The following is a 24762-nucleotide window of genomic DNA, read 5'->3' on the forward strand; positions in this document are numbered from 1 at the left end:
ACTCTTTTAGATGGTTGTTGCCTTGTTATCTTAGGTAAAATATATGGATTTTAAGGAATCTTATACGGGGAGAAAGCAACTTAGTACTGTTATGCAAAACTTAGTAAATTTTAATTTTTGCTTTTTGCCATGCTGAAGGACTGTCTCTTTCTGTTAGTTTTCAGTCTACCTGTAAAATGAAATGCAAAATTTTTATAATCATACAGAATTTTTGTATGATTAAAGAATTTTAAGGAAGCTTGAAATTATAAACTAGCTAGTAGCCACTCACATGTTCACTTTCGTCTTCTGAAGGAGTTAAAAAGCAATTTGCATGCACCCATGCAGTGATTGAATACATTTGCACATTGTTTTCTATTACTCCCTCCGTACCAACGAAAGCGGTGCGTATTCTTTTTTGAGCCGTCCCAACGAAAGTGGTGCATTTCCTTTTTTGGTAATAATTTTACACTACAAATAATATGGCCCCACACACATTTACTCACTTTTACACTATAATCATATTCTCCTTAAATCTCGTGCCGAAAAGAAGCGCACCGCTGTCATTGGGACAGAGGGAGTAATATATTCTCCTAGGAAATCAAGGGAGAGCTCGACGCCCGCCAACCCGAACGCGATCCCCGGGCAGATTCTTCTGCCCGCACCAAACGGTATGAACTCGAATTGCTTGCCATGGTAATCAGTTGTGACATCTTGAAATCTCTCCGGCTCGAATCTCTCAGGTTCCGGCCAGAACTCGGGGTCTCTCCCGATGGCCCATACGTTGATCAACACGACCGTGTCCACGGGAATGTCGTGGCCGTGGATCCTTGTCTCCTCCCGACAGCGCCTCAGCTGACCGGGCGGATGCAGCCTCAAGGTTTCCTTGATCACCATTTTGAGGTACTTCAGTTTCTGGATTTCAGTTTTTGGGAATCTCTCCTTTCCTTGGAGAACTGCTCTCACTTCTGCTTGCGCCTTGTGTAACACTCGTCGATTCTTCATCATCTCCGACATTGCCCACTCGATCACCAACGACGACGTCTCTATCCCAGCTATGAACATTTCCTGCAAGGTGATGACGATGAAGAAGAAGATATATGATCACGATGATGTCCAATGGCATGGATGAATTAAATTATTGTTACCTGCATCCGTTCAATAACAAGTGTCCTATTTTTTTTTTTTGGCTGTCCCATAACTAGTGTCCTAGTTTTAAAATAAGAAAGTGGACACTATCACCTTTTACTTTATTACTTTTTAATCATCTTCACTTTAATTATATTTTTCTCACAAAATAAAAGTGGACTCCACCTCCTTTTACCTTTTTACCTTTTAATCATTTCCACTCTAATTCTATTCATCTCAAAAAATAAAAGTGGGCTGCACTACCTTTTTAGTTTTTTACTCTTTAATCTTACTCACCTAAATTCTCGTGCCGAAACAAACTAGGACACTTGTTATGAGACGGAGAGGATACTACTTACAAAAATGTTGGCCTTGATATTATCCATAGTGATGCCAACTTGAAGAAGATCATCTCTCTCACTGGCCCTCAGTAAAACATCAACTATATCTTCCTCCTCCATTGAATCACCATTTCCGATCAACCTCTTCTCTTGGTGCTGCCGGATGATATCTGGGTCGGCCGACAGAAGAGGGAGAGATCTCATCGACGGGAACAGATCCGCCGTGTTGAAAACGGCTCCGATCGTCGCGGGTTCCTTGACGACCGCGATCAACGGCTCTTGAACCCCGCAGACGCGGCCAACCGTGGCCCCGCAGATGATCCGGCACTCATCGGACAGAATCCCGCGGCTCAGATCGACCGGCATTGCTCGGGAAACTCGAACGGCATCGACGAGGCGCGAAACCTCGTCTTCCATCAAGCTATGGCCGAACGAACGGACCTCCTTGTGTCTGAGAAACTCGAGTCTCCAGTAATCGCCGTAAGGAGCGGACGCGATGTTGGTGGAGTTGTGCAGTACTATCTTGGGAGGCATGAGCTCGACCCGATTGGCGAACGCGACGTCGTTGGTCTTGGCGATTCTAGGCGACGAGACGACGGCGACCGGGAGCTCGCCGAGGCTCATATGCATGAGGGGGCCGTGTTTCTGCGATAGGGTTCTGAGTGCTTGGTGTGGGAGTGAGCCTATTATTTGGTGCAAGTTTCCCAATATAGGAAGTTTCCAGTGGCCTGGTGCCAATCTTCGACGATTTCCTGACGTTTTGTATAGGTTGATTAGAATGAGAATGAAGAGAAAGGAGATGAAAATGAGCAAATATGGAATAAAGTGGAAGGGGATTTCCATGGTGACAAAGATTTGTTTTTATGTATGCACAATTTGAGTCGGATTTTATAGATAATGGCACGAAACTGTATAAAACCTTTTTTCATTTGTGTTGCTTGGAACTTATAGATTCACCGAAATAAGTTAATTTTGGTTTTGAGAATTTGAAATCTACTTCTGAATATTACTGCTTATTTTAATTTAGAAGATTGAATTCATAATCCATCTTTGTTCTTTATGAAAGATTAACTATATTAAATAAAACAATTTAAAATTCACGCTACGGTGGATTCGAATTCAAAACTTTTGAAATTAGACATTAACTACTTTATTGCTTAGCCAACATATGCAAGCACAATCCATTTGTGTGAACTTATTTTTTGTTGAATCTTGAAGTTTTTTGTACGTGATTGAACAAATTTTTTAGATTTTTTATCCACCTAAAGAAAACCATACCAATGTAAAAATTTGTAATATTTTTAAATTACTAACTACCCGTGCTAAAAAAATTGTACATATGGGATAGTTTTAAATATTACTTTCTCCGTTCCATTGAAAATGACTCTTTTTCACTTTGATTCGTCCTATAAAAAATGGCTCATTTTATAAAAGACAATAATTAATTTTTAAAAATATATAAATTATATTATTTTTATTTAATTTAGATTTTTTTATTACTCTTTGTGTCAAAAGGAAATGAGTAATTTTTAATGGGAGGAAGGGAATATTTTTTTATTCTCAATAGGGGCTTTTGTAATACCCATTTTGGAAAAAGATTTTTGGACACCGTCATAAAAAAAATCGATTTTTGCTTGATGTTTAATTTGACCTATTTTTTGTTATTTAGTGATTTGTCTAAAATATTATTTTCAAAAATATATTCAACCGATTTTGTTATTATTTTTTATTTTTATATTTTTTTAATATTTTTTTTCCAAGTTCACTATTTTTTTATATAAAAATATATAAAAATTGAAAATAATAACAAAATCGGTTGAATATATTTTTGGAAATAATATTTTAGACAAATCACTAAATAACAAAAAATCAGTCAAATTAAACATCAAGCAAAAATCGATTTTTTATGTGGTGTCCAAAAATCACTCACACGAAAGAGACAGGATATTAAATTTGAAAATGAATCTTTAACAGAAAACGGGGAACGGGACATGTAGGCCCTAATTAAATACGTGAGATTCTTTAAATAAAAATAATGCGCTAATTAATTATTGGGCTCAATATAATGTACATCATATTTCAATGTCTTAATTGAACTTGAAACTATAAATACCACAACTACACGCTCTGGATCTTATGTTAAAATGGTCTTAAGATTGATGTAAACACAACTTAACATGTAGAAATCGTTGGATATTGATGAGGAAAAACTTGTTACGTGAACGTATAGATAAGAAACGGTGACTACCATATTACCATAAAACAGTATTATCTGTGTATGTGTCTTGATCTAGTGGTAGATTGATTAACGCTTGATGCCAAAGATCTTATAAGTTCAAATCTTAGGTTGCACGATCTTTAAGAGTATTTGTTTAAAAGTGATGATTACACTGAATTGTGTGTGTATTAGTGGTACGTAATCTTTAAATTTCTTTGTTTAATTGTTAATTTATCAATAATAATAATAATAATAATAATAATAATAACAATAACAATTACGCGAGCATGTTCTTCTAAAAGTATATATATAATGTTCATTTGTTAATTCTCCCTCCGTCCCCAAAATAAGTTCCTCTTTGGGGACGGCACGGGTTTTAAGGAAAATGGTAAAGTGTATTGATAGTGGAAAAAAAATATATTATAATTAGTATTGGAAGTGGTGAAAATATGAAAAAGTGTTATAATTAGTATTGGGAGTGGTGAAAAAGTGAAAAGTAAGAATAAATAAAGTATTATTAGTGGTGGGGTAGTTGTCCAAAAATAGAAAGAAAGAAAGAAAGAGGAACTTATTTGGGGGACGTCCCAAAATGGAAAAAGAAGAACTTATTTCAGGGACGGAGGGAGTAGTACTTATATGCTATCAAACTATATCTAAGCATGCAATATTTCTTAATATGTTTTTGTTGATTAGTGTTTAATTAATATATATGTTACATAGCTTTAATAATTAATTTGTGAGGTAGCATGTCAGATTTTTCTATTAAAAAGATACACAAAGCAATTGATTGTATTTCTTAAAAAAGAAATTTCTTTAAATGTTTTGGAGATGAGAGTTTGCACGTCTGGATTTTTCGATGAAATGATATACACTTATATCATTCAATCTGATTGCTCAGTAAAACTAGATGGATTGTGACCAGACTTGATAGTCATGTTCTTGAAGCCAAAATCTGAGTGTTTCGTTTACAATGATAATTAATAAACAAATCATGTCAGTATCATTTCTCTCTACCAGAAATTTTGCATGTGTATAAGAAATTAAGTATTTCAAAATACTACTATATAAAATGAGTTGTATTTCAAAATAATTAAAATTGAAGTTACGTGTGGTTTACCTATATGCAAAGCATGTTATATATATACAAAAGTAAATATGAGTTGGAACAGATTTATAAATACACAGCTGACAATTCAAAAAATCTAATTGCATGCAGTTGGCAACATATAATGTTTTAGGTGTTAGGTAATTAATTAGCTAAAGAAATAGCTAGATGAGTTGAGTTAAGAGCAAAATTTGAAATTTCAAGTTGCTGGCTGCTGAGTCAAATCTAACTTGTAAACCTAGCTAGGGTTAGGTTAGTTAAACTAGTGTATTAAAATAGTTAATAAAAAACTCAGGCTCTTCTGTCTAGGGATTATTTTTGTTGTTTCGCTGAATAATTAGTCAATATATTTATTTAATTGAATCTAGAATGTTGTTAAATTAAACTCTAAATTTCACAGAATTAATCCTAAAACACATCAGTTGATCATACCAAAAATGGTCATAAAAAAATTACTACTTCAATTAAGTTCAAATAAGCTCGTGAAATATAATTTTCAAACTGTTCGACAAATAAAATTCGATCGTCTCAACTTAAACTCGATAATACTCGATTTGAGTTGACTAGATCACTTAATAGAAATTCTTGCTAGCTAGGGCAGCTTAATAATTGAAATAGCATTTAATCCTAAGAATGTTATAGTAATTAATCCTAACTCTATAAGTTCATATATAATTGTATTAATTTACATCCATCTTAAGTTGCAGGAACAATGTACATTCTTTCAACTCGACCCATCATTTTCCCTTTTGGAAATGGCTGCGAATCGATCTCCTCTTCTACACAAGGGCGTCGTCTCTCCTCGCAAAACTGCAGCAACAGTAAGTTCTTGTTTCTGTGTATATTAGAGAATGTCTATCCAATTTTAACTATATACTGCCGATGAAGTCTAGCTCAATAAATTACTCTGTACAATTATTTTATAGATTATGTGTACGTTTAAAAATCCGTTTATTAAAGGCAAATGTTACACGTGATCGAAGAGTCGTGATTTTACGTTAAGGTACATGTATGATTATGTATTTTTATTTTCATTATTAATTAGCATTTCTTTAATCCCCAAATTTTCAATTTATATTTAATATATTATGAATTAATTTGTATTGTATTGTTTTTTTTTATCTAATTAGATTAATCTTTAAATGTAAATATCTTCTTAATACTGGTGCAGGGATATGGAAGAATGGGAGACATGAAGTTCCACCCCATATGAATAACTATCGTAGTTTCTGGAAAGATCTAACAAACGCTGCAAGAAGAGGTAAAAGTTAAGCAAATTTATTACCATGAACCCCCCCCCCCCCCCCCCCCCACACACACACACACACAAAAATAAAATAAAATTACTACTATAGGTAAAGTTTAATTACTGTCAATATCTAGCAACTGCAGGTAAGTCGAAGTTTCCACAAGTATGTTCCGGAAATATTGATGGCATCGAGGTGCAACCCTTGAATGAGGTTGGTTAGAGAATCAAATCCTTCCAAATTAAATAAATAATTGTTGCAAAACATATACTAATGTTACTGGGATTTAAAATATTCCTCAATTAAGAAAACAAAAATATTTTGAGCAGATTAAATATGGGCTAGAAACGCCATGGTATGCCAGACTTCCTCGCCTAGATGCTCGATTCTTTATCGAGCATTACAGCGTAGACGAAGTCTTGATCGACAAGTCATTGTACAGGTAATTAATTTCATATATTTAATAATCGCAAATACTCCTGTGCAACCGGTTGCACCGTGCAACTGGTTTCCAGAATGACACTACTTCATTTGAGAAATGACACTTGAACATTTCCGAATCACATTACTTCAACATACAAATTGTCATTTGTATGTTGAAATAGTGTCATTCAGAAACCAGTTGCACGGGAGAGTGCCTCTTTAATAATTAAGATTCAATTCATTAATTTTTCATGTTACATGATCAAGAGTTGTTTAGCAATAACACCTATTGATCAAATTCTGTGTGTATTCATACAGGCTTACCGACAAAAAAAAGGATACCTATATTGAGCTCGCAAAATTAGATTACAATAAATGTCGAGAACAACATCAGCTGGAATGGAACCAGATGCAGCAGTATGTGTATATATTGATTAATTAATCAAATCTCATTAATTATCATCGTATTAATTTGCATGCTTAATATTTGATTAGATGGTATGAAGATTGCAAGCTTGAGGATTTCGGGATAAGCAAAAGGAACATTCTAGAAGCCCACTTTTTCGCGGTTGCGAGCATATATGAGGTGGAGAGATCAGGAGAAAGAGTAGCTTGGGTTAAATCCCAGATTTTGGCTGAAATTCTTCAAACTTATTACTACATTAAGCAACTTCCTCAATCCAAATCAGACCACGAGATTGAATTTACGACAGCATTCGGCACAAAAATCCATGTTGGCGGAGAAGGGTATATATGCAATATTTTCTTTAATATCATGATCTTATATACATATACAGAGTTTGAAATTTAGTGGGAATGCTATTTTTCGTGAGAAATGAGAATAACAAATAAGTTAGTATAAATTCATGAATAAACTATTTTGTAATGCTCGAATAACCACCCTTCAAGATTTGAATCCGATCGAGTTTAAATGGATATTTGTGCATTACTAGAAGATTATTCATATATTATATTGACTTGTTCATATCAATCTCACAAAAGATGGTATTTTCACTGGATCATTTCGTTATATATATACATATACGTACATTTATTTAGATATTTGATTTGATCATATGTTATAATTTACTATTACATTTACTTCTGTATGATGGCATCCAGTTTCAAGAATGTACAAAGGATTATAACTATACTGTTTGAAGCCCTAACACAACTCAAGAAAAATGCACAAGAAAAAATTGTTGGAGATGTTAGCGACGACCTACTCCACGAGGCCGTGAGTTCATCTACACCCATACACACACACACATATATATGATCGATATGTCGCACATTATTTGTGAGCATCTGTCTTGTCAGGGCTGACATTTTGTCTGCATTATCATTTTCTTTTGCTATTTTTTTTGTCTCATATATACATCAGAAACTGTGACCGGATCATCAAATTTACAAATCACATTAAAAATATTAAAGCTCAATTTATTCTTTTTATGTGCAAATAATATCGTAATTTGTAAATTTAACGATCTAAGGTCACAGCTTCTCATGTCCATATGAATTCGATGTGACGATTTGGTGCTCAAATGATTTAAATATTTACGCACAGTGGGGAGGATGGTTGAAGAAGCTAGGTGAAGGGACAGGAGAAGAAATTCAAGAAGTAGAGGTGATGGTAAGAAGTATAAATATTTGTGGTGGCCATATACTCTCCAAAGAGGTATTATCCCACCATGAATACAACACTCTTTCACAACTCACTAATCAAATCTGCCACCACCTTCTCAAGCTTCAAAATCACAAGGTGATCATGATAATATATTTATTATAATTAATATTTAGAGGGGTTTTTAATTAATTAAATTAATAATTAATTACATGCATGATTAATACACAGACGATCGGCGTGGAAAAAATCGATAAGGAAATGCAGTCACTGGTGCAGTTAGTGATGCAGGACTCCTCCAACGGCATGAGTAAAGCCATGAAGCAAACATTTTTGGTGGTGGCTAAAACGTTTTATCACAGGGCTTATTTTTCTGCTCAAGAAATTGAACAACACATATCAATGATACTGTTCCAGAATGTTGTTTAATGGGAACTAAAATTGAACTAAAACTTTCTCCAGTGATGAGAGCTCATATGCATAAACTGAATAATTAATTTCAGAACTACTTGTTATCGTGTTACATAGTTAGTTGTTCAACGGTTATCTATCTATAAATATATAATAACGAGGGCAAACAACGCTAAAATCCACCGACTTTAGGCGAATTCTCATTTTTCTCGTGACTTTCAAATGTTAGTCTAAAATACATCTGATTGAGTCTGATTTTTCCACAAGTGAAGTCTTCTGACTATACTTTTGCTGACTTGTAAGCAACGTGGCTTTACTAATGCTAACTTGAAAACGACGTTGTTTGATAAAATAGATAGAATAACGTCATTTTAGTCATGGATTTAATTAATAGCCCTAATTTTCTCATAATTTTAGATTTCTTTCTTATTTTACTCTCATCCACACGCAAACATTGAGAAGTTTTGTGGAGCTGTTGAAATTGTTGTAGAAAATTCTTATTTATTGAAGGTGGATTTTGCTTGTTATCTAGGAAAAGAGTGCAGTTTACGGGAACAATCATACTCAATCAAAAATTTATGTATTTTACACTAATATTTAAAAGTCACGGAAAAAATGAAAATTTGCCCAAATATGGTGAATTTTGGCGCTATTTGCGCTCATAACAATACATGTTCAAGCTACAACAATGATTCTCTATCATATGTGTCAATCCCACAAAATTCTATTATTATTTTTCTAAATTTAAATTTTTGTCCTCTTAATTCCAAATATTATTTCCAATAATTAATTACATTCACACTATATTAATAGTTTTTCTCTTCACTTCATGGAAACATATTTGTTAAACTTATATTTAATTTTGTATTATATAGTTGGTATCAGAAGAATATTAGTAATTCGTTTTAATTTGAATATTAAATTTTTGGATCAATGAACTCTTTTTAACTCTGAAGATTATGCGTGGGCAAGAAATTTTGAGGAACCAAATGATTGATAAATCGTATTGAGATCCTTTTGAAGAGCGTGAAATTACAATTGTGGCTATATAAATAAGTACTGTAATTTTTATTTTTATTTTGGGTTAATAGCCGAAAAATACACGAACTTTCACCGGATTTGCATATTGCACATGACCTTCAAAAATAGCCCCAGAATACACCACCTTTTAATTTAATCGCAAATTGCACACGGCGAAAATTCCGGCAACTCTTAAGTTTGACCGGCGATGACATGGCATTACTCGTGGCTTTTTTTTACACGCTGGCAAGTCACGTGGGCAAAACGACGTCGTTTTGCCCAGAAATTAAATTAAAAGGTGATTTTAATTAAACAAAGTCTAATTAATTAATTAAACAAACTATTCTAATTCATCTTCTCCACCTCTTCTCACAGACACACACACACACGTTTCTGCTCCCTCCCCCTCTCACCTGACATTCCCTCTCTCCCTTCACACCTCGCCTGAACTCGGCTCCGACGACTGGTCCACGCTGTTAGGCGTTGCCTCATTATCCTTCTTCTCTCAATTTTGCCCACTGGAACGAGCCCTAATTCTCAGCTCTCGGAAGTCGCCGCTGGTGGTTTGAGAATCGGCGAGTCGATGGCCTTCTCAGGCCGATTCTCCTTCTCGTTAAACACACCACACACCAATCTCTGCAAATCGGCCACGCAACCCCAGCCCCAGCCCCAGAACGCTGATCTCTGCAAATCTCTGGGCGGATCTGGGCTTCAGAACGCTCACGAAGGGGACGAAGCTTCGAAGCTTTCCTAACCCATAAAGATTGGATTTTTATGTTACATTGTTGTTGAATTTGTGGCGTTTGGGGTGTTTGGAGGGTGGCGCCACCGTTTGAGAATTGTTTGTGGGAGGGGATGTTGCGGTCGTGTGTGTGTGTGGTGCCGGTGGTGGAAGGGAAGGCAGGGCAAGGGGCGGCGTCGTCCAACACTCGTCGCCCCGCCGTCTTCATCTTCCCCCACAATTTCCGCCGTTCCACCGCCCTCTCCTGCCCTAATGAGCGACCACCACCACCACCGTTTCCCCTCATTTCCAGGAGGAAGGCAGCGATCGAGATTTGCAGAGCGACGAAGGCAGTCCAAACGGGAAGAAGGTCCAGACGATAAATCAAGGGATTTTTCCATTTTTTGATTTTTTTTTTAATTTAAAAGAGCTTGACAAAACGACGTTGTTTTACTACATCGGAAAATCGTCCACGTCAACAAAATCCGGCAGCCACGTCACCACCGATCAAGGTGTTAGTCAACGCGGGTGCAATTTGCGATTAAATTAAAAGCTGGTGTATTCTGGAGCTATTTTTGAAGGTCATGTGCAATATGCAAATTCGGTGAAAGTTCGTGTATTTTTCGGCCATTAACCCTTTTATTTTTGAGCAAACAAACTTTTTCTTTCTAAGGGTAATCGGCTAATATTGAGGCGAACACAATTACTTGACAGGATTCCCCTATCAGATAATCCCAATTTTCGCAACAAATCATGTAACCCAACTACTATACCAAAATCCCATAAATGTCTCATCTTCTACAACAAGATAAACACAGAAGCAATACATGGCGATCTTGAGCATCTTCTACAACAAGATAAACACAGAATTGCAATACATGGCGATCTTGAGCATCTTCTACAACAAGATAAGCACAGAAGCAATACATGGCGATCTTGTATGTTTCTATTCAGTCAAACTCTAAAGATTAAAATGGTAGGGAGGATTAACTAAGCTTATGATGACTTGTGCAGTAGGAGAGGATCTCGGCATACTCAGCACCTTCTCTCGTGCCAAAGTGAATGTCTTTGGATCAGATTCGTCCCGTTTTAGTCGAATAACCATCTTTTCAAGTACGGGAGCGTTTTCCAACAGAATTTCTATTGCCGGAATTATTGAAGGGTCGCACATGGAACAAGTAGCCTCAATTGTCTTTAGATGGAGAAGAGAGGGACTGGGAAAAGTCATCTTGGCAGACGCCAATGAATTACATACATCAACCATAGCAATGTGAAGATCTTCAGCAGAGATATCCTGCAATGTATTATTAACCCAAAAGATGATGTTAATGTTAATCCAAAAATCCCAAACATTGGCTTGAAGACTATGAAAGAAAATGAAATGAAAAATATATATCAAGCTAACATCTTCAACATCTATTTTATGAATTGATGATGTGCAAAGTAAATTTATAACTCCTCTTCATTAGTTAAGGAACTTCAAGTGATAAAATATACTACCATAAGTGAATAAAACTATAAAAGTGATAGGAGTACCTTATAGCAGAATGTACGAACAATTAACCTCTCCAGCTTGGGAAACATCATCCCAACCAAATCAAGCATATCTTTGGCATCGCCATGGTAGAGCTCTAGAATCTTAGAATCTAACAACGGCATAACCATATCTTGGTTCTTTAATTCGACAAGCGACTGCCAAAGTAAAACACATGTGAAGTGAAGGAAAAAGAAGCTTACATCCAATTGCAACAAATGATCTCACTAATAAAGCTTCCAAAAACAAAGAGTATTTTGGAAGATATAAAAAATGTAGTAAAACCGCAGTAATACAAATGACTACAAATCGATGAACAATCAAGAAACATAACTAGAGAAATACTATAAGAAATCAAACCTTAATGAACCAATTTGATGACAACTTGACCTTCTCAACATGGCGGATGCCTCGAAAAACATGCTTAAACAATTTAAATCGTGTTGCTATATCTCCAAAGTTAAACAGATTAAGAATTGCATGAGTCAAAGACGGGACATCCAACAAACAAGTACAATAAAGACTAGCCTCAATATTAAAAGTCAAGAGATTAGGGGCCCAAATTCTCAGCACTGCAGTTTCAGGCCAACGAGCATCATGATCCACGATTATGTTCAGCATCTTCAAACTAGTAGATCGGATATTGAAGTTTTCGTTTTCACCAATATCATATAGTATATACTCCAAAACCAACTCTTCCAACCGAGGAGCACCCAAAAGAATTTGGTTTATGGCATCACCACTCAACCAATTCAGATATCCTAATTTTAATATCTTGAGTTGATTCCACTGCACATTCTCTTCAATTCTCAGCGTACAATCCTCAAGAGTTAATTTTGTAATCGACGAGCATGAATACAAGGCCTGAGGTAAGCGGTATTTATGGTCACTATTGAAAAAGTCTAGAAAAAACTCTCCCACTTGTTTCTCGATAACAAAAAGCAGCCAAGAATCAACATCAATACTAAGGCCCTCAGTGAAATTACCGAAAGATAATTGGAATTTCAGAATCTTAGGGCATTTCCATTGTGAAAGAACACGAGAAATAGTACTTGAAGTTTGTTCGAAGAATTCGAGGCAGGGGATGGTGGACCAGAGATATCTCCAACGTTTTGAGAAAATGCTTGTCCGAACAACATCTCTCATATCCAACAATGAAAGGATTGAAAGAATTAAAGAGTCGGGTAACTCACTGAGTCGATCTCGACCGCTGTTTGCTTCTGCAGTTCCGTAATCTTCCCATTCATCCATTGTTTCACTAATACAAAGAGGAGTGCTCAAAACTGATCGGATTCTTTGAAGCGGATTCTTGGGATTAAATGTATAGTGGTGGTGGGAAGATCAGCTTCACGAAAATAATTTTCGATCAAGACAAAAGTGAAACCCTACTGTCAATGAGTATCTTCGCCGGAATTTACGGAAAAAAGGCAGAGGGGCGAGAGAATTGCATATTTAGGAACGAGAGAATTAACGAGCCATTGAGAAGATGAAGAAGGGTTTATGGCGCTATGAAGAAGAGCGAGAGAAACGTAGAGAGAGGGATCGAATTTGGGCCTATTAATAGTATAATAATTAATAAGTAAAGTAGATATTTTTATGCAATTTTTTATTAAACGAATTTTGAATTCATAATCGTTTTTTTTTCCATAAAGCTTTAGAAGTTAGACGTAGAAAAATCAAATGTGATATTCGAATTTGGGCCTATTAATAGTATAATAATTAATAAGTAAAGTAGATATTTTTATGCAATTTTTTATTAAACGAATTTTGAATTCATAATCGTTTTTTTTTTCCATAAAGCTTTAGAAGTTAGACGTAGAAAAATCAAATGTGATATTTCGAACTACATATAAGATGGTGCTCAAAAATCTTGTAAAATTCGAATAAGATGATGTTCACATATAAGATATAGTCTTAAATTTTACTATCAATTTTAAAAAATTATACTCTTATAAAATTAGTAAATCTTTTCTATATACAATTAACAAGAAATACGAAGTATCAATTCTCCATCATAATTTATGTCAAATTTATATATATTTGTTTCTTCTTATTTTTCTAAAATCTCTAAGAGCATCCGCATTGGGACCTCCTTGATAGCCTCCTTGATAGTGTTTGTGTTATTGAGTAGGTAGTGCTGCATTGGGGTTCCTTGATAGCCTCCTTGATAATATTAGTTTTGATTTTATGTTTTTCATTTAAATTTTATTGCATAATTTAAATTGCATATTTAAATACTGGATTAAACATAAAATTTAAAATTACTTAAAACATAAAAAAAAATACATAAAAATTTAAAAAACCTAAAACATCATTAAAATCACATAATTAAAAGCCTAGGATAGACCATGACGCCTGAGCACGTCGGCGACCATGGACGCGTGCAATGCACGTTGTGCGTCCGTCATGTTCGTCGTATCCGTGTTCAGGAGCTGCATATCGAGCTCTCTCTCCCGGAGATCGTTCCTCCGCTGGTACTAGGCGGTGAATGCCCTCATCTGCGCGTCGTTTCTATCCAACCTCTCCACAATTTCTGGTGGAGGATCCGAGCTCGTATGCGACGCTGCAGCCTTCCCTTTCCCTTTCGCCGCCGCATTCGCCGCCTTGGCCGCCGCCTTCGCCGCCTTGTTGCCAATGGGCCGAGCAGAAGAGATCCCCTCGCCCGACGCCGAGGTGGTGAAGCCGCCATCTTCCGTAGTCTTTGTCCTCTTGGAGGCATGCACGTCTCCAAGGAGGTACATCGACTTGAACTTGGGATTGTGCCGGAGAGTTCTCCACGCATTCCAGAAATTGAAGGAGGCATTGGTTGGGCTTCTAGCCTTGAAGATGGTTTGGGCCTTTTCACGAATCATATCATCCGAATGACCGGACGGCCAATTGTTGCTCGTCTCCACCCAAACAGCTTCCCAGAGACGCACATCCGCGCTCACCCGGGACCAGTGGCCTTGAAGTTGCTTAATGCCGAGGTCGACGCCGATGATGGGGCACACACGTTCGCGGATCCGGCCCCAATATGACTCTCCCTTCTGATCCGTCCCACGGATCGAGTCGTTGGTCTCCTCCGCCCAAATTTGGACGATGAGATCCGTATGCTGTGGAAGGTAAGTATGACGGTAAACTTTTGGTTTGTCGTGCTTCATTTTGGTGGCCTTTTCCTTCCTCCGGCCGCCTTTTTTTGGTGGGGAGACACTCTGCTGAGCACTCACCGGTTCCTCCTCGGGCGGGCTCTCCTCCAAGTTGATTCCTCCCATATCGGGATGATAATCGGAGGAGAGATCAGGGCACCAATTTGGATCGTAGAAAGGGTTGTGTGGATCCATGACGGAGAAAATTGTAGGAGAAGAACAGGTGTGAAGAGAAGAAGGAAGAAGGATGAAGGAAGAAGGAGAAGAGGTGTGGAGAAGAGAAGAAGAAGATGGGTGTTTTAAAGAAGAAGAAGAAGGGAAAATTTAAAAAAAAAAAAAAAAAAAAAAAAAAAAATTAAATCCGTCGGTCAAAGGTGCGGAGACCGAGGAGCTGCAGTCAAAAAGTGTATATAAATTCGAATTTTCGATTTTTTCATTTTTTTTTTTTAAATTGGGCGCGTGCATTGCACGCGCCATTCCTTCGCCCTATCGAGGATACTCGATAACTCGAGGAGCTCCTCGCCGCATCGCCCTCCTCGAGAACGATGGCCTCCTCGAGTACCCCATCGAGGACCCGCGATGCGGGTGCTCTAACCCCACTAACTTTTTATAAAATTTCATCAAATAAAAAATTATATAAAATGACAATTTATTCTAGCTCTCAACAAAAAATTATTAACATATAACTGGCAAAAGTTATTGTGATTATTATAGTTTGAATTGTACCATCAATTTAATTTTAGTCAAATAAAATTAATTAAAAATAATTTATGTAAAGACTGTTTCATATGCTATGACAATAAACAATGTACAATAATACTTACGATGTAAAATATTTTTTTGTCAAATTTCAAAAGATTACATGCTAGTAATTATAAATTATTCCACTAGAAGCACAATTTTAGTAGTTTCACAAGATAAAAAAAATTCTCATCTTTTCATCTCTAATAACCATATGATAAAACAAAGAAAAAATGATAACATTTTCTCATTTTTATCCATCATTTTCCATACGACCAAAGTAAACACACCCATTTTTCGCAACAATTCATGTTACCCAACTACTGTACCAAATTCCCAGAAATGTCTCATCTTCTACAATAAGATAAACACAGAAGCAAATACATGGCTATCTTGAGCATCTTCAAACTAGTAGATTGAATGTTTCTATTCAGTCAATGAGTCAAGGAATCCACAGAAACTATTGAGCTGATTCCACCTCGCGCTCTCCCCAATAATAACTGCTACCGCAGCTCCAAGTAGAGGATGACTCATCAGTTATATAAGAACTAAGCTTATGATGACTTGTGCAGTAGGAGAGCATCTTGGCATACTCAGCACCTTCTCTCGTGCCAAAGTGAATGTCTTTGGATCAGATTCATCCTGTTGTAGTCGAATAACCATCTTTTCAAGTATGGGAGCGTTTTCCAACAGAATTCCTATTGCCGGAATTATTGAAAGGTCGCATATGGAATAAGTAGCCTCAAATGTCTTTAGATGGAGAAGAGATGGACTGGGAAAAGTCATCTTAGCAGACGCCAATGAATTACATACATCAACCATAGCAATGTGAAGATCTTCACCAATGAGACGCTGCAATGTATTATTAGCCCAAAAGATAATGTAAATGTTAATCCAAAAATCCCAAACATTGGATTGAAGACTATGAAAGAAAATGAAATGAAAAATATATATCAAGCTAACATCTTCAACATCTATTTTATGATTTGATGATGTGCAAAGTAAATTTATAACTCCTCTTCATTAGTTAAAGAACTTCAAGTGATAAAATATGCTACCATAAGTGAATAAAAGTGCTACCTTATAGAAGAAATTATGAACAATTAACCTCTCCAGCTTGGGAAACATCATCCCAACCAAATCAAGCATATCTTTGGCATCGCCATGGTAGAGCTCTAGAATCTTAGAATCTAACAACGGCATAACCATTTCTTGGTTCTTTAATTCGGCAAGCAACTGCCAAAGTAAAACACATGTGAAGTGAAGGAAAAAGAAGCTTACATCCAATTGCAACAAATGATCTCACTAATAAAGCTTCCAAAAACAAAGAGTATTTTGGAAGATATCAGAAATGTAGTAAAACCGCAGTAATACAAATGACTACAAATCGATGAACAATCAAGAAACACAACTAGAGAAATATAAGAAATCAAACCTTAATGAACAAATTTGATGACAACTTGACCTTCTCAGCATGGCGGATGCCACGAAAAACATGCTTAAACAATTCAAATCGTGTTGCTATATCTCCAGGGTTAAACAGATCAAGAATTGCATGAGTCAAAGACGGGACATCCAACAAACAAGTACAATAAAGATTACCCTCAATATTAAAAGTCAAGAGATTAGGGGCCCAAATTCTCAGCACTGAAGTTTCAGGAAAACGAGTACCATAATCCACGATTAGCCTCAGCATCTTCAAACTAGTAGATCGGATATTCAAGTTTTCGTTTTCACCAATATCATATAGTATATACTCCAAAACCAACTCTTCCAACCGAGGAGCACCCAAAAGAATTTGGTTTATGGCATCACCACTCAACCAATTCAGAAATCCTAATTTTAATATCTTGAGTTGATTCCACTGCACATTCTCCTCAATTCTCAGCGTACAATCCTCAAGAGTTAATTTTGTAATCGACGAGCATGAATACAAGGGCTGAGGTAAGCGGTATATAGGCTCATTAGCGACAAAGTCTAAAAAAAGCTCTCCCACTTGTTTCTCGATAACAAAAAGCAGCCAAGAATCAACATCAATACTAAGGCCCTCAGTGAAATTACCGAAAGATAAGCGGAATTTCAGAATCTTAGGGCATTTCCATTGTGAAAGAACACGAGAAATAGTACTTGGAGTTTGTTCGATGAATTCAAGGCAGGGGATGGTGGACCAGAGATTTCTCCAACGTTTTGAGAAAATGCTTGTCCGAATAACATCTCTCATATCCAACAATGAAAGGATTGAAAGAATTAAAGAGTCGGGTAACTCACTGAGTCGATCTCGACCGCTGTTTGCTTCTGCAGTTCCGTAATCTTCCCATTCATCCATTGTTTCACTAATACAAAGAGGAGTGCTCAAAACTGATCGGATTCTTTGAAACTGATTCTTGGGATTAAATGTATAGTGGTGGTGGGAAGATCAGCTTTACGAAAATAATTTTCGATCAAGACAAAAGTGAAACCCTACTGTCAATGAGTATCTACGCCGGAATTTACGGAAAAAAGGGAGAGGGGCGAGAGAATTGCATATTTAGGAACGAGAGAATTAACGAGCCATTGAGCAGATGAAGAAGGGTTTATGGCGCGATGAAGAAGAGCGAGAGAAACGTAGAGAGAGGGATTGAATTTTGGGCCTGAGGGTGTGTTTGCTTTGAGTGATAAGCTACGTTTACTAGTGTATGAAAAAATTCATGCAGATTGTATAATTTTTCGGGCAGCTCTTTATCCCTTCGTAAATGGATAATTTTATACTTAAAAAAGAGTGAAATAATTTAATACCAAAGGAATGAATAAATATATTATCCTTTAAATCAAATAAAACATAAAAAATATGGTCCTCACTTTAAGTGATAAAATTATTAGTTTATTATATTATCCCTCCATTTAGAGGGACAAAAAGCAAACACACCTTAATAGTAATAAGTAAAGTAGATTTTTATGCTATTTTTTATTAAACCAATTTTGAATTCATAATCATTTTTTTTTATCCATAAAGCTTTAGAAGTTAGATGTAGAAAAATCAAATGTGATATTTCGAACTACATAAAAGATGGTGCTCAAAAATCTTGTAAAATTCAAATGAGATGATGTTCACATATAAGATATAGTCTTAAATTTTACTATCAATTTTAAAAAATTATACTCTTATAAAATTAGTAAATCTTTTCTATATACAAATACAATTAACAAGAAATACGAAGTATCAATTCTCCATCATAATTTATGTCAAATTTATATATATTTGTTTCTTCTTATTTTTCTAAAATCTCTAACCCCACTAACTTTTTATAAAATTTCATCAAATAAAAAATTATATAAAAAGACAATTTATTCTAGCTCTCAACAAAAAATTATTAACATATAACTGGCAAAAGTTAATGAGATTATTATAATTTGAATTGTACCATCAATTTAATTTTAGTCAAATAAAATTAATTAAAAATAATTTATGTAAAGACCGTTTCATATGCTATGACAATAAACAATGTACAATAATACTTACGATTTAAAATAATTTTTTGTCAAATTTCAAAAGATTACATGCTAGTAGTTATAAAATATTCCACTAGAAGCACAATTTTAGTAGTTTCCCAAGATAAAAAAAATTTCTCATCTTTTCATCTCTAATAACCATATGATAAAACAAAGAGAAAATGATAATACTTTCTCATTTTTTCTTATCCATCATTTTCCATACGACCAAAGTAAACACACCCATTTTTCGCAACAAATCATGTTACCCAACTACTGCACCAAATTCCCAGAAATGTATCATCTTCTACAATAAGATAAACACAGAAGCAAATACATGGCTATCTTGAGCATCTTCAAACTAGTAGATTGAATGTTTCTATTCAGTCGATGAGTCAAGGAATCCACAGAAACTATTGAGCTGATTCCACCTCGCGCTCTCCCCAATAATAACTGCTACCGCAGCTCCAAGTAGAGGATGGCTCATCAGTTATATAAGAACTAAGCTTATGATGACTTGTGCAGTAGGAGAGGATCTCGGCATACTCAGCACCGCCTCTCGTACCAAAGTGAATGTCTTTGGATCAGATTTGTGCCGTTTTAGTCGAATAACCATCTTTTCAAGTACGGGAGCGTTTTCCAACAAAATTCCTATTGCCGGAATTATTGAAGGGTCGCACATGGAACAGGTAGCCTCAAATGTCTTTAGATGGAGAAGAGAGGGACTGGGAAAAGTCATCTTGGCAGACACCAATGAATAACATATAGCAATGGGAAGATCTTCAACAGAGATTATATCCTGCAATGTATTATTAGCCCAAAAGATGATGTTAATGTTAATCCAAAAATCACAAACATTGGCTTGAAGACTATGAAAGAAAATGAAATGAAAAAAATATAATCAAGCTAACATCTTCAACATCTATTTTATGATTTGATGAAGTGCAAAGTAAAGACTAATCTATAACTCCTCTTCATTAGTTAAAGAACTTCAAGTGATAAGATATACTACAATAAGTGAATAAAAGTGCGACCTTATGGTTGCATTGATGAACAATTAACCTCTCCAGCTTGGGAAACATCATCCCAACCAAATCAAGCATATCTTTGGAATCTTTATAGTAGAGCTCTACAATCTTAGAATCTAACAACGGCATAACCATATCTTGGTGCTTTAATTCGACAAGCAACTGCGAAAGTAAAACACATGTGAAGTGAAGGAAAAAGAAGCTTACATCCAATTGCAACAAATGATCTCACTAATAGAGCTTCCAAAAACAAAGTGTATTTTGGAAGATATCAGAAATGTAGTAAAACCGCAGTAACACAAATGACTACAAATCGATGAACAATCAAGAAACATAACTAGAGAAATATAAGAAATCAAACCTCAAGGAACCAATTTGATAACAACTCGACCTTCTCAACAAGGCGGATGCCTCGAAAAACATGCTTAAACAATTCAAATCGTGTTGCTATATCTCCATCGTAAGACAAATCAAGAATTGCATGAGTCAAAGACGGGACATCCAACAAATAAGTACAATAAATAATAGCATCAATACTAAAAGTCAAGAGATTAGGGGCCCAAATTCTCAGCACTGCAGTTTTAGGCCAATGAGAATCATGATCCACTCTTATCGTCAGCATCTTCAAACTAGTAGATCGGATATTGAAGTTTTCGTTTTCACCAATATCATCATATAGTATATACTCCAAAACCAACTCTTCCAACCGAGGAGCACCCAAAAGAATTTGGTTCATGGCATCACCACTCAACCGATTCAGATATCCTAATTTTAATATCTTGAGTTGATTCCACTGCACATTCTCCTCAATTCTCAGCGTACAATCCTCAAGAGTTAATTTTGTAATAGACGAGCATGAATACAAGGACTGAGGTAAGCTGTATACATGCACATTATTGAAAAAGTCTAAAAAAAGCTCTCCCACTTGTTTCTCGATAGCAAAAAGCAGCCAAGAATCAACATCAATACTAAGGCCCTCAGTGAAATTACGGAAAGATAAGCGGAATTTCAGAATCTTAGGGCATTTCCATTGTGAAAGAACACGAGAAATAGTACTTGGAGTTTGTTCGATGAATTCAAGGCAGGGGATGGTGGACCAGAGATTTCTCCAACGTTTTGAGAAAATGCTTGTCCGAACAACATCTCTCATATCCAACAATGAAAGGATTGAAAGAATTAAAGAGTCGGGTAACTCACTGAGTCGATCTCGACCGCTGTTTGCTTCTGCAGTTCCGTAATCTTCCCATTCATCCATTGTTTCACTAATACAAAGAGGAGTGCTCAAAACTGATCGGATTCTTTGAAGCTGATTCTTGGGATTAAATGTATAGTGGTGGTGGGAAGATCAGCTTTACGAAAATAATTTTCGATCAAGAAAAAAGTGAAACCCTACTGTCAATGAGTATCTTCGCCCGAATTTACGGAAGAAAGGGAGAGGGGCGAGAGAATTGCATATTTAGGAACGAGAGAATTTACGAGCATTTGAGCAGGGATGAAGAAGGCTTTATGGCGCGATGAGGAAGAGTGAGGGAAACGTAGAGAGAGGGGTTGAATTTGGGCCTAATAGTAATAAATAAAGTATTTTTATGCAATTTTTTATTAAACAAATTTTGAATTCCAAATTGTTTTTTTTTTTTTTTTTCGTAAAGCTTTTGAAGTTCGACGCACAAAAATCAAATGTGATATTTCGAACTACATATAAGATTGTGTTTAAAAATCTTGTAAGATTCGAATGAGAAGATGTTCACGTAGTCTTAAATTTTACTATCAATTTTAAAAAATTATACTCCTATAAAATTAGTAAATATTTTTTATATACAATTAATAAGAAATACGAAGTATCAATTCTCCATCATAATTTATGTCAAATTTATATATATTTGTTTCTTCTTATTTTTCTAAAATCACTAAACCCACTATTTTTTATAAAATTTCATCAAATAAAAAACTATATAAAAAGACAAATTATTCTAACTCTCAACAAAAAATTATTAACACATAATGACAAAAGTTATTAAGATTATTATAGTTTGAATTATACCATCAATTTAATTTTAATCAAATAAAATTAATTAAAAATAATTTATGTAAAGACCGTTTCATATGCTATGACTATAAATAATGTACAATAATACTTACGATGTAAAATAATTTTCGGTCGAATTTCAAAAGATTACATGCTAGTAATTATAAATTATTCCACTAGAAGCACAATTTTAGTAGTTTTACAAGATAACAAAAAACTGTGTAGTTGAAAGATTAGAGTTGTCAAATATGTCGAATCAATATAGATGAATAATTATCGATTCTATTTTTTAAAATATGACATGGATCGGCCCAAACCTATAGCCTACAAAATTAAGTGGATTAAGTGGGCCCAATTCTAGCTGGGTTGCGGAACCTAGAAATAGGCGCCGGGCCCACCACAAAGCCCACCTGAAGCCCTCGCAAGTGCACATCAAATTCATACATTAATCTATTCCCATTATCTACGAAAAAATTGTCCTAATTTTATTTTCAGTTCATCCAACAAAAAATTATTACTTACATTATAATAGTACGATTCACATAGCTCCACTCATATTTAAAGTGAGATTATTAATTTACTAACAATTTCATTCATATTTTATTAAAATTCGTGTTGTTCACTACAATTTTTTTTACGAACATAGTGAGTATAATTTATTAAAAATGTAAGTTTTAGTTTGAAATCAATTTCAATTATAATAAAATTGAAAGTCTTATTTTTTTTTTAATCTTTCCTATTAATCTATGAATTGCACATTTTTATTTTTATTTTATTTATCTTTATCTTTATATATATTCTTCTTCTTAACGTGTGCTTCATGTGGATTTGAGACATTTTTGTGTAAATATAATTACAATATATAAGGTTTAAAAGAATTCATCTCTATTAGAAAAGATAACTCGAACTTATTTGTTTACTCAACTAATTCATTAATATCAAACAGAAAGAAACTAACTTAGTATATTTCACAAACTTGTCAATTTTCTAAAAGTCGACTTCGATTTTAGAGATGAAACTTTTTGTAGGGAACGACTGATGAGAGTTGAGCTAAACAAAATTGAGTGCAAATTATAAACTGAGTGAGCTGTTTACGGTAGCTCGGAACTTTTGAGATATTTAAAATATTAATTTTCTGAATTAATTAAAAGAAAAAATAGTTGACTATAGAATTTCCATATTGGTCAATTAAGATGGTCTTCCCCTCTTGGTCTCTTCTGCATCAATGTAAGGTATACATGTCAGTATCATATACTTTTAGTTACTACTTTGCATAGAAAATTTATTATTTTACTTGGTAATATAGTTTTGCTTTCTACTTTCTTTCTTAATCTTCACTCACTAAATGTGAACCGTTTGAGCATGTTGCGTAATTCCTTTCCAATTCTTCAAAATATAGGTGTGTCTCGTCAGTGGCGGATTCAAGAATTTCGATTTAAGGGTGTGACGTGAGTCGAAATTCGAAATTAAAATTAAAATCTGAAAAACAGAAGAGAACATATGCGTAATTCAAACATATGACAACCCCATGGCCAAAGTTTCAGGCATGCCTAAATTGAATAATTTGAGCATTCATTGTATTTCTAAAGGGAATAAATTAATTAATACTTCTAGAATGGCTTATACAGTCCAATAGAGTAACATATTGGATTCCTGTTTCGTGTTACACTTGTTCACGGTTTGGCTGCCCATTCCTTTTTTTTTTCCACCAAACGGAAAATCAATTATCAGCCACCAAAACGATCACTTATCTACCGTGGGCAAGCATAAAGTGCACAACACTGATGTGATAGTCTTAATTAGAGTAAGACAATTTTAATTAGAGTAAGATATGTTAATTATCTTTCTAAATTAAAATTGTCACATCAGTGGTGAGCACATTATACTTGCCCGTGGTGGGTGGGTGATCGGTTCTGTTATCCGCAGTATGTACATTATAGAACCTCTATAAATTAATATTGTCTGGATTGTGAAATGTTATTAAGTATTTTACAAATGTATTAATTAATTGATAAATCAAAATTTTATTAATTAAAAAGATTTATACTTTTAAATTTAATTACATAAGGATTCAACAGACTTAAATTTGATTAGACAAACTTAATTATAAATATTCAGTAAGAGAGAATTTGAGGGCTATAACAGTAATTTGGGAACTGTGTAGAACGAGCTAGCCCAGCCCCTGACTCTTTCTTGGCCCAATGGAATTTTGGGCCGACCAAGCCCTGGATATCTCCTTGTCAAACCTTTCCCGTTGCCAGTTGCCCCACAATTTTGGCAACTCAGTGAGTATATATTGAAAAGACAAAGGTAAAAAAAAAAAAAAGAGAATTCTGTATAGAGATGGTCAATTGACTTGGAACCTTCATGTAATCTTAAAAAAAATTAGAATAATAAGTATGATTGAGAAGGCCATCTAATAAGACTTGCTACTTTTATTTTTTACTATTTTAATATTTTCTTCATCTCATTTTAATAGGCTCATTTCTTTTGAGCACATAAATTAAGACATTTATATTTTAGGAGGAAAGTGGTGTGGTCCACACCAATTAAATATATTTTTTATACTCAAAATGAAAAACAGTGTGTTCTAATGGAACATCTCGAAAATGAAAACAAAGCT

General features: G+C 34.9%; 5 protein-coding genes across 7 annotated transcripts; 1 reads left to right on the plus strand and 4 right to left on the minus strand.

Annotated features, from left to right (window-relative positions):
* Positions 1-160: 160 nt before the first annotated feature.
* Positions 161-2403, minus strand: LOC131019090 (premnaspirodiene oxygenase-like). Its single transcript, XM_057947773.1, has 3 exons — positions 1467-2403; positions 553-1047; positions 161-169 (listed from the first exon to the last, which is right to left on the minus strand). The coding sequence occupies exons 1-3, from the start codon at positions 2289-2291 to the stop codon at positions 161-163; spliced, it is 1329 nt and encodes a 442-aa protein (XP_057803756.1). The 5' UTR covers positions 2292-2403.
* Positions 2404-5445: 3042 nt separating this feature from the next.
* LOC131015099 (probably inactive copalyl diphosphate synthase 3-like) lies at positions 5446-8588 on the plus strand. 2 transcript variants are annotated; one of them, XM_057943350.1, is made up of 9 exons: positions 5446-5592; positions 5943-6032; positions 6155-6231; positions 6348-6460; positions 6760-6858; positions 6937-7188; positions 7564-7678; positions 8009-8203; positions 8297-8588. In XM_057943350.1, exons 1-9 carry the CDS (start codon positions 5484-5486, stop codon positions 8492-8494), a joined length of 1248 nt encoding a protein of 415 aa, XP_057799333.1. In that variant the 5' UTR covers positions 5446-5483; the 3' UTR covers positions 8495-8588. The 2 variants fall into 2 exon arrangements, with proteins under 2 accessions (XP_057799333.1, XP_057799334.1); XM_057943351.1 differs by having other exon boundaries at positions 6164-6231.
* Positions 8589-10968: 2380 nt separating this feature from the next.
* On the minus strand, positions 10969-13295 carry LOC131015101 (F-box/LRR-repeat protein At3g26922-like). Its single transcript, XM_057943352.1, has 3 exons — positions 12112-13295; positions 11754-11909; positions 10969-11511 (listed from the first exon to the last, which is right to left on the minus strand). The coding sequence occupies exons 1-3, from the start codon at positions 13000-13002 to the stop codon at positions 11179-11181; spliced, it is 1380 nt and encodes a 459-aa protein (XP_057799335.1). The 5' UTR covers positions 13003-13295; the 3' UTR covers positions 10969-11178.
* A 2615-nt stretch (positions 13296-15910) lies between these two features.
* On the minus strand, positions 15911-18274 carry LOC131015102 (F-box/LRR-repeat protein At3g26922-like). Its single transcript, XM_057943353.1, has 3 exons — positions 17053-18274; positions 16698-16853; positions 15911-16469 (listed from the first exon to the last, which is right to left on the minus strand). The coding sequence occupies exons 1-3, from the start codon at positions 17941-17943 to the stop codon at positions 16155-16157; spliced, it is 1362 nt and encodes a 453-aa protein (XP_057799336.1). The 5' UTR covers positions 17944-18274; the 3' UTR covers positions 15911-16154.
* A 936-nt stretch (positions 18275-19210) lies between these two features.
* LOC131015103 (F-box/LRR-repeat protein At3g26922-like) lies at positions 19211-21636 on the minus strand. Of its 2 annotated transcripts, XM_057943354.1 has the most exons (3): positions 20475-21636; positions 20120-20275; positions 19211-19884 (listed from the first exon to the last, which is right to left on the minus strand). In XM_057943354.1, the coding sequence occupies exons 1-3, from the start codon at positions 21366-21368 to the stop codon at positions 19576-19578; spliced, it is 1359 nt and encodes a 452-aa protein (XP_057799337.1). In that variant the 5' UTR covers positions 21369-21636; the 3' UTR covers positions 19211-19575. The 2 variants fall into 2 exon arrangements, with proteins under 2 accessions (XP_057799337.1, XP_057799338.1); XM_057943355.1 differs by lacking the exon at positions 20120-20275.
* Between the last annotated feature and the right edge of the window lie 3126 nt (positions 21637-24762).

Source organism: Salvia miltiorrhiza, chromosome 3 (genome assembly GCF_028751815.1).
Source record: "Salvia miltiorrhiza cultivar Shanhuang (shh) chromosome 3, IMPLAD_Smil_shh, whole genome shotgun sequence".
NCBI classification, from domain to species: domain Eukaryota; kingdom Viridiplantae; phylum Streptophyta; class Magnoliopsida; order Lamiales; family Lamiaceae; genus Salvia; species Salvia miltiorrhiza.

Excerpts from the sequence above, each read along its gene's own strand:
- LOC131015099 (XM_057943350.1), top strand. The coding sequence starts at position 5,484 with ATGTACATTCTTTCAACTCGACCCATCATTTTCCCTTTTGGAAATGGC. Across the intron at positions 6,033-6,154 it reads AACAAACGCTGCAAGAAGAG|CAACTGCAGGTAAGTCGAAG; the intron begins GTAAAAGTTAAG and ends GTCAATATCTAG. Across the intron at positions 6,461-6,759 it reads ATCGACAAGTCATTGTACAG|GCTTACCGACAAAAAAAAGG; the intron begins GTAATTAATTTC and ends GTATTCATACAG.
- LOC131015101 (XM_057943352.1), bottom strand. The coding sequence starts at position 13,002 with ATGGATGAATGGGAAGATTACGGAACTGCAGAAGCAAACAGCGGTCGA. Across the intron at positions 11,910-12,111 it reads CATCAAATTGGTTCATTAAG|TCGCTTGTCGAATTAAAGAA; the intron begins GTTTGATTTCTT and ends TTACTTTGGCAG. Across the intron at positions 11,512-11,753 it reads TTCGTACATTCTGCTATAAG|GATATCTCTGCTGAAGATCT; the intron begins GTACTCCTATCA and ends AATACATTGCAG.
- LOC131019090 (XM_057947773.1), bottom strand. The coding sequence starts at position 2,291 with ATGGAAATCCCCTTCCACTTTATTCCATATTTGCTCATTTTCATCTCC. Across the intron at positions 1,048-1,466 it reads ATATCAAGGCCAACATTTTT|GAAATGTTCATAGCTGGGAT; the intron begins GTAAGTAGTATC and ends ATCACCTTGCAG.
- LOC131015102 (XM_057943353.1), bottom strand. The coding sequence starts at position 17,943 with ATGGATGAATGGGAAGATTACGGAACTGCAGAAGCAAACAGCGGTCGA. Across the intron at positions 16,854-17,052 it reads CATCAAATTTGTTCATTAAG|TTGCTTGCCGAATTAAAGAA; the intron begins GTTTGATTTCTT and ends TTACTTTGGCAG. Across the intron at positions 16,470-16,697 it reads TTCATAATTTCTTCTATAAG|CGTCTCATTGGTGAAGATCT; the intron begins GTAGCACTTTTA and ends AATACATTGCAG.
- LOC131015103 (XM_057943354.1), bottom strand. The coding sequence starts at position 21,368 with ATGGATGAATGGGAAGATTACGGAACTGCAGAAGCAAACAGCGGTCGA. Across the intron at positions 20,276-20,474 it reads TATCAAATTGGTTCCTTGAG|TTGCTTGTCGAATTAAAGCA; the intron begins GTTTGATTTCTT and ends TTACTTTCGCAG. Across the intron at positions 19,885-20,119 it reads TTCATCAATGCAACCATAAG|GATATAATCTCTGTTGAAGA; the intron begins GTCGCACTTTTA and ends AATACATTGCAG.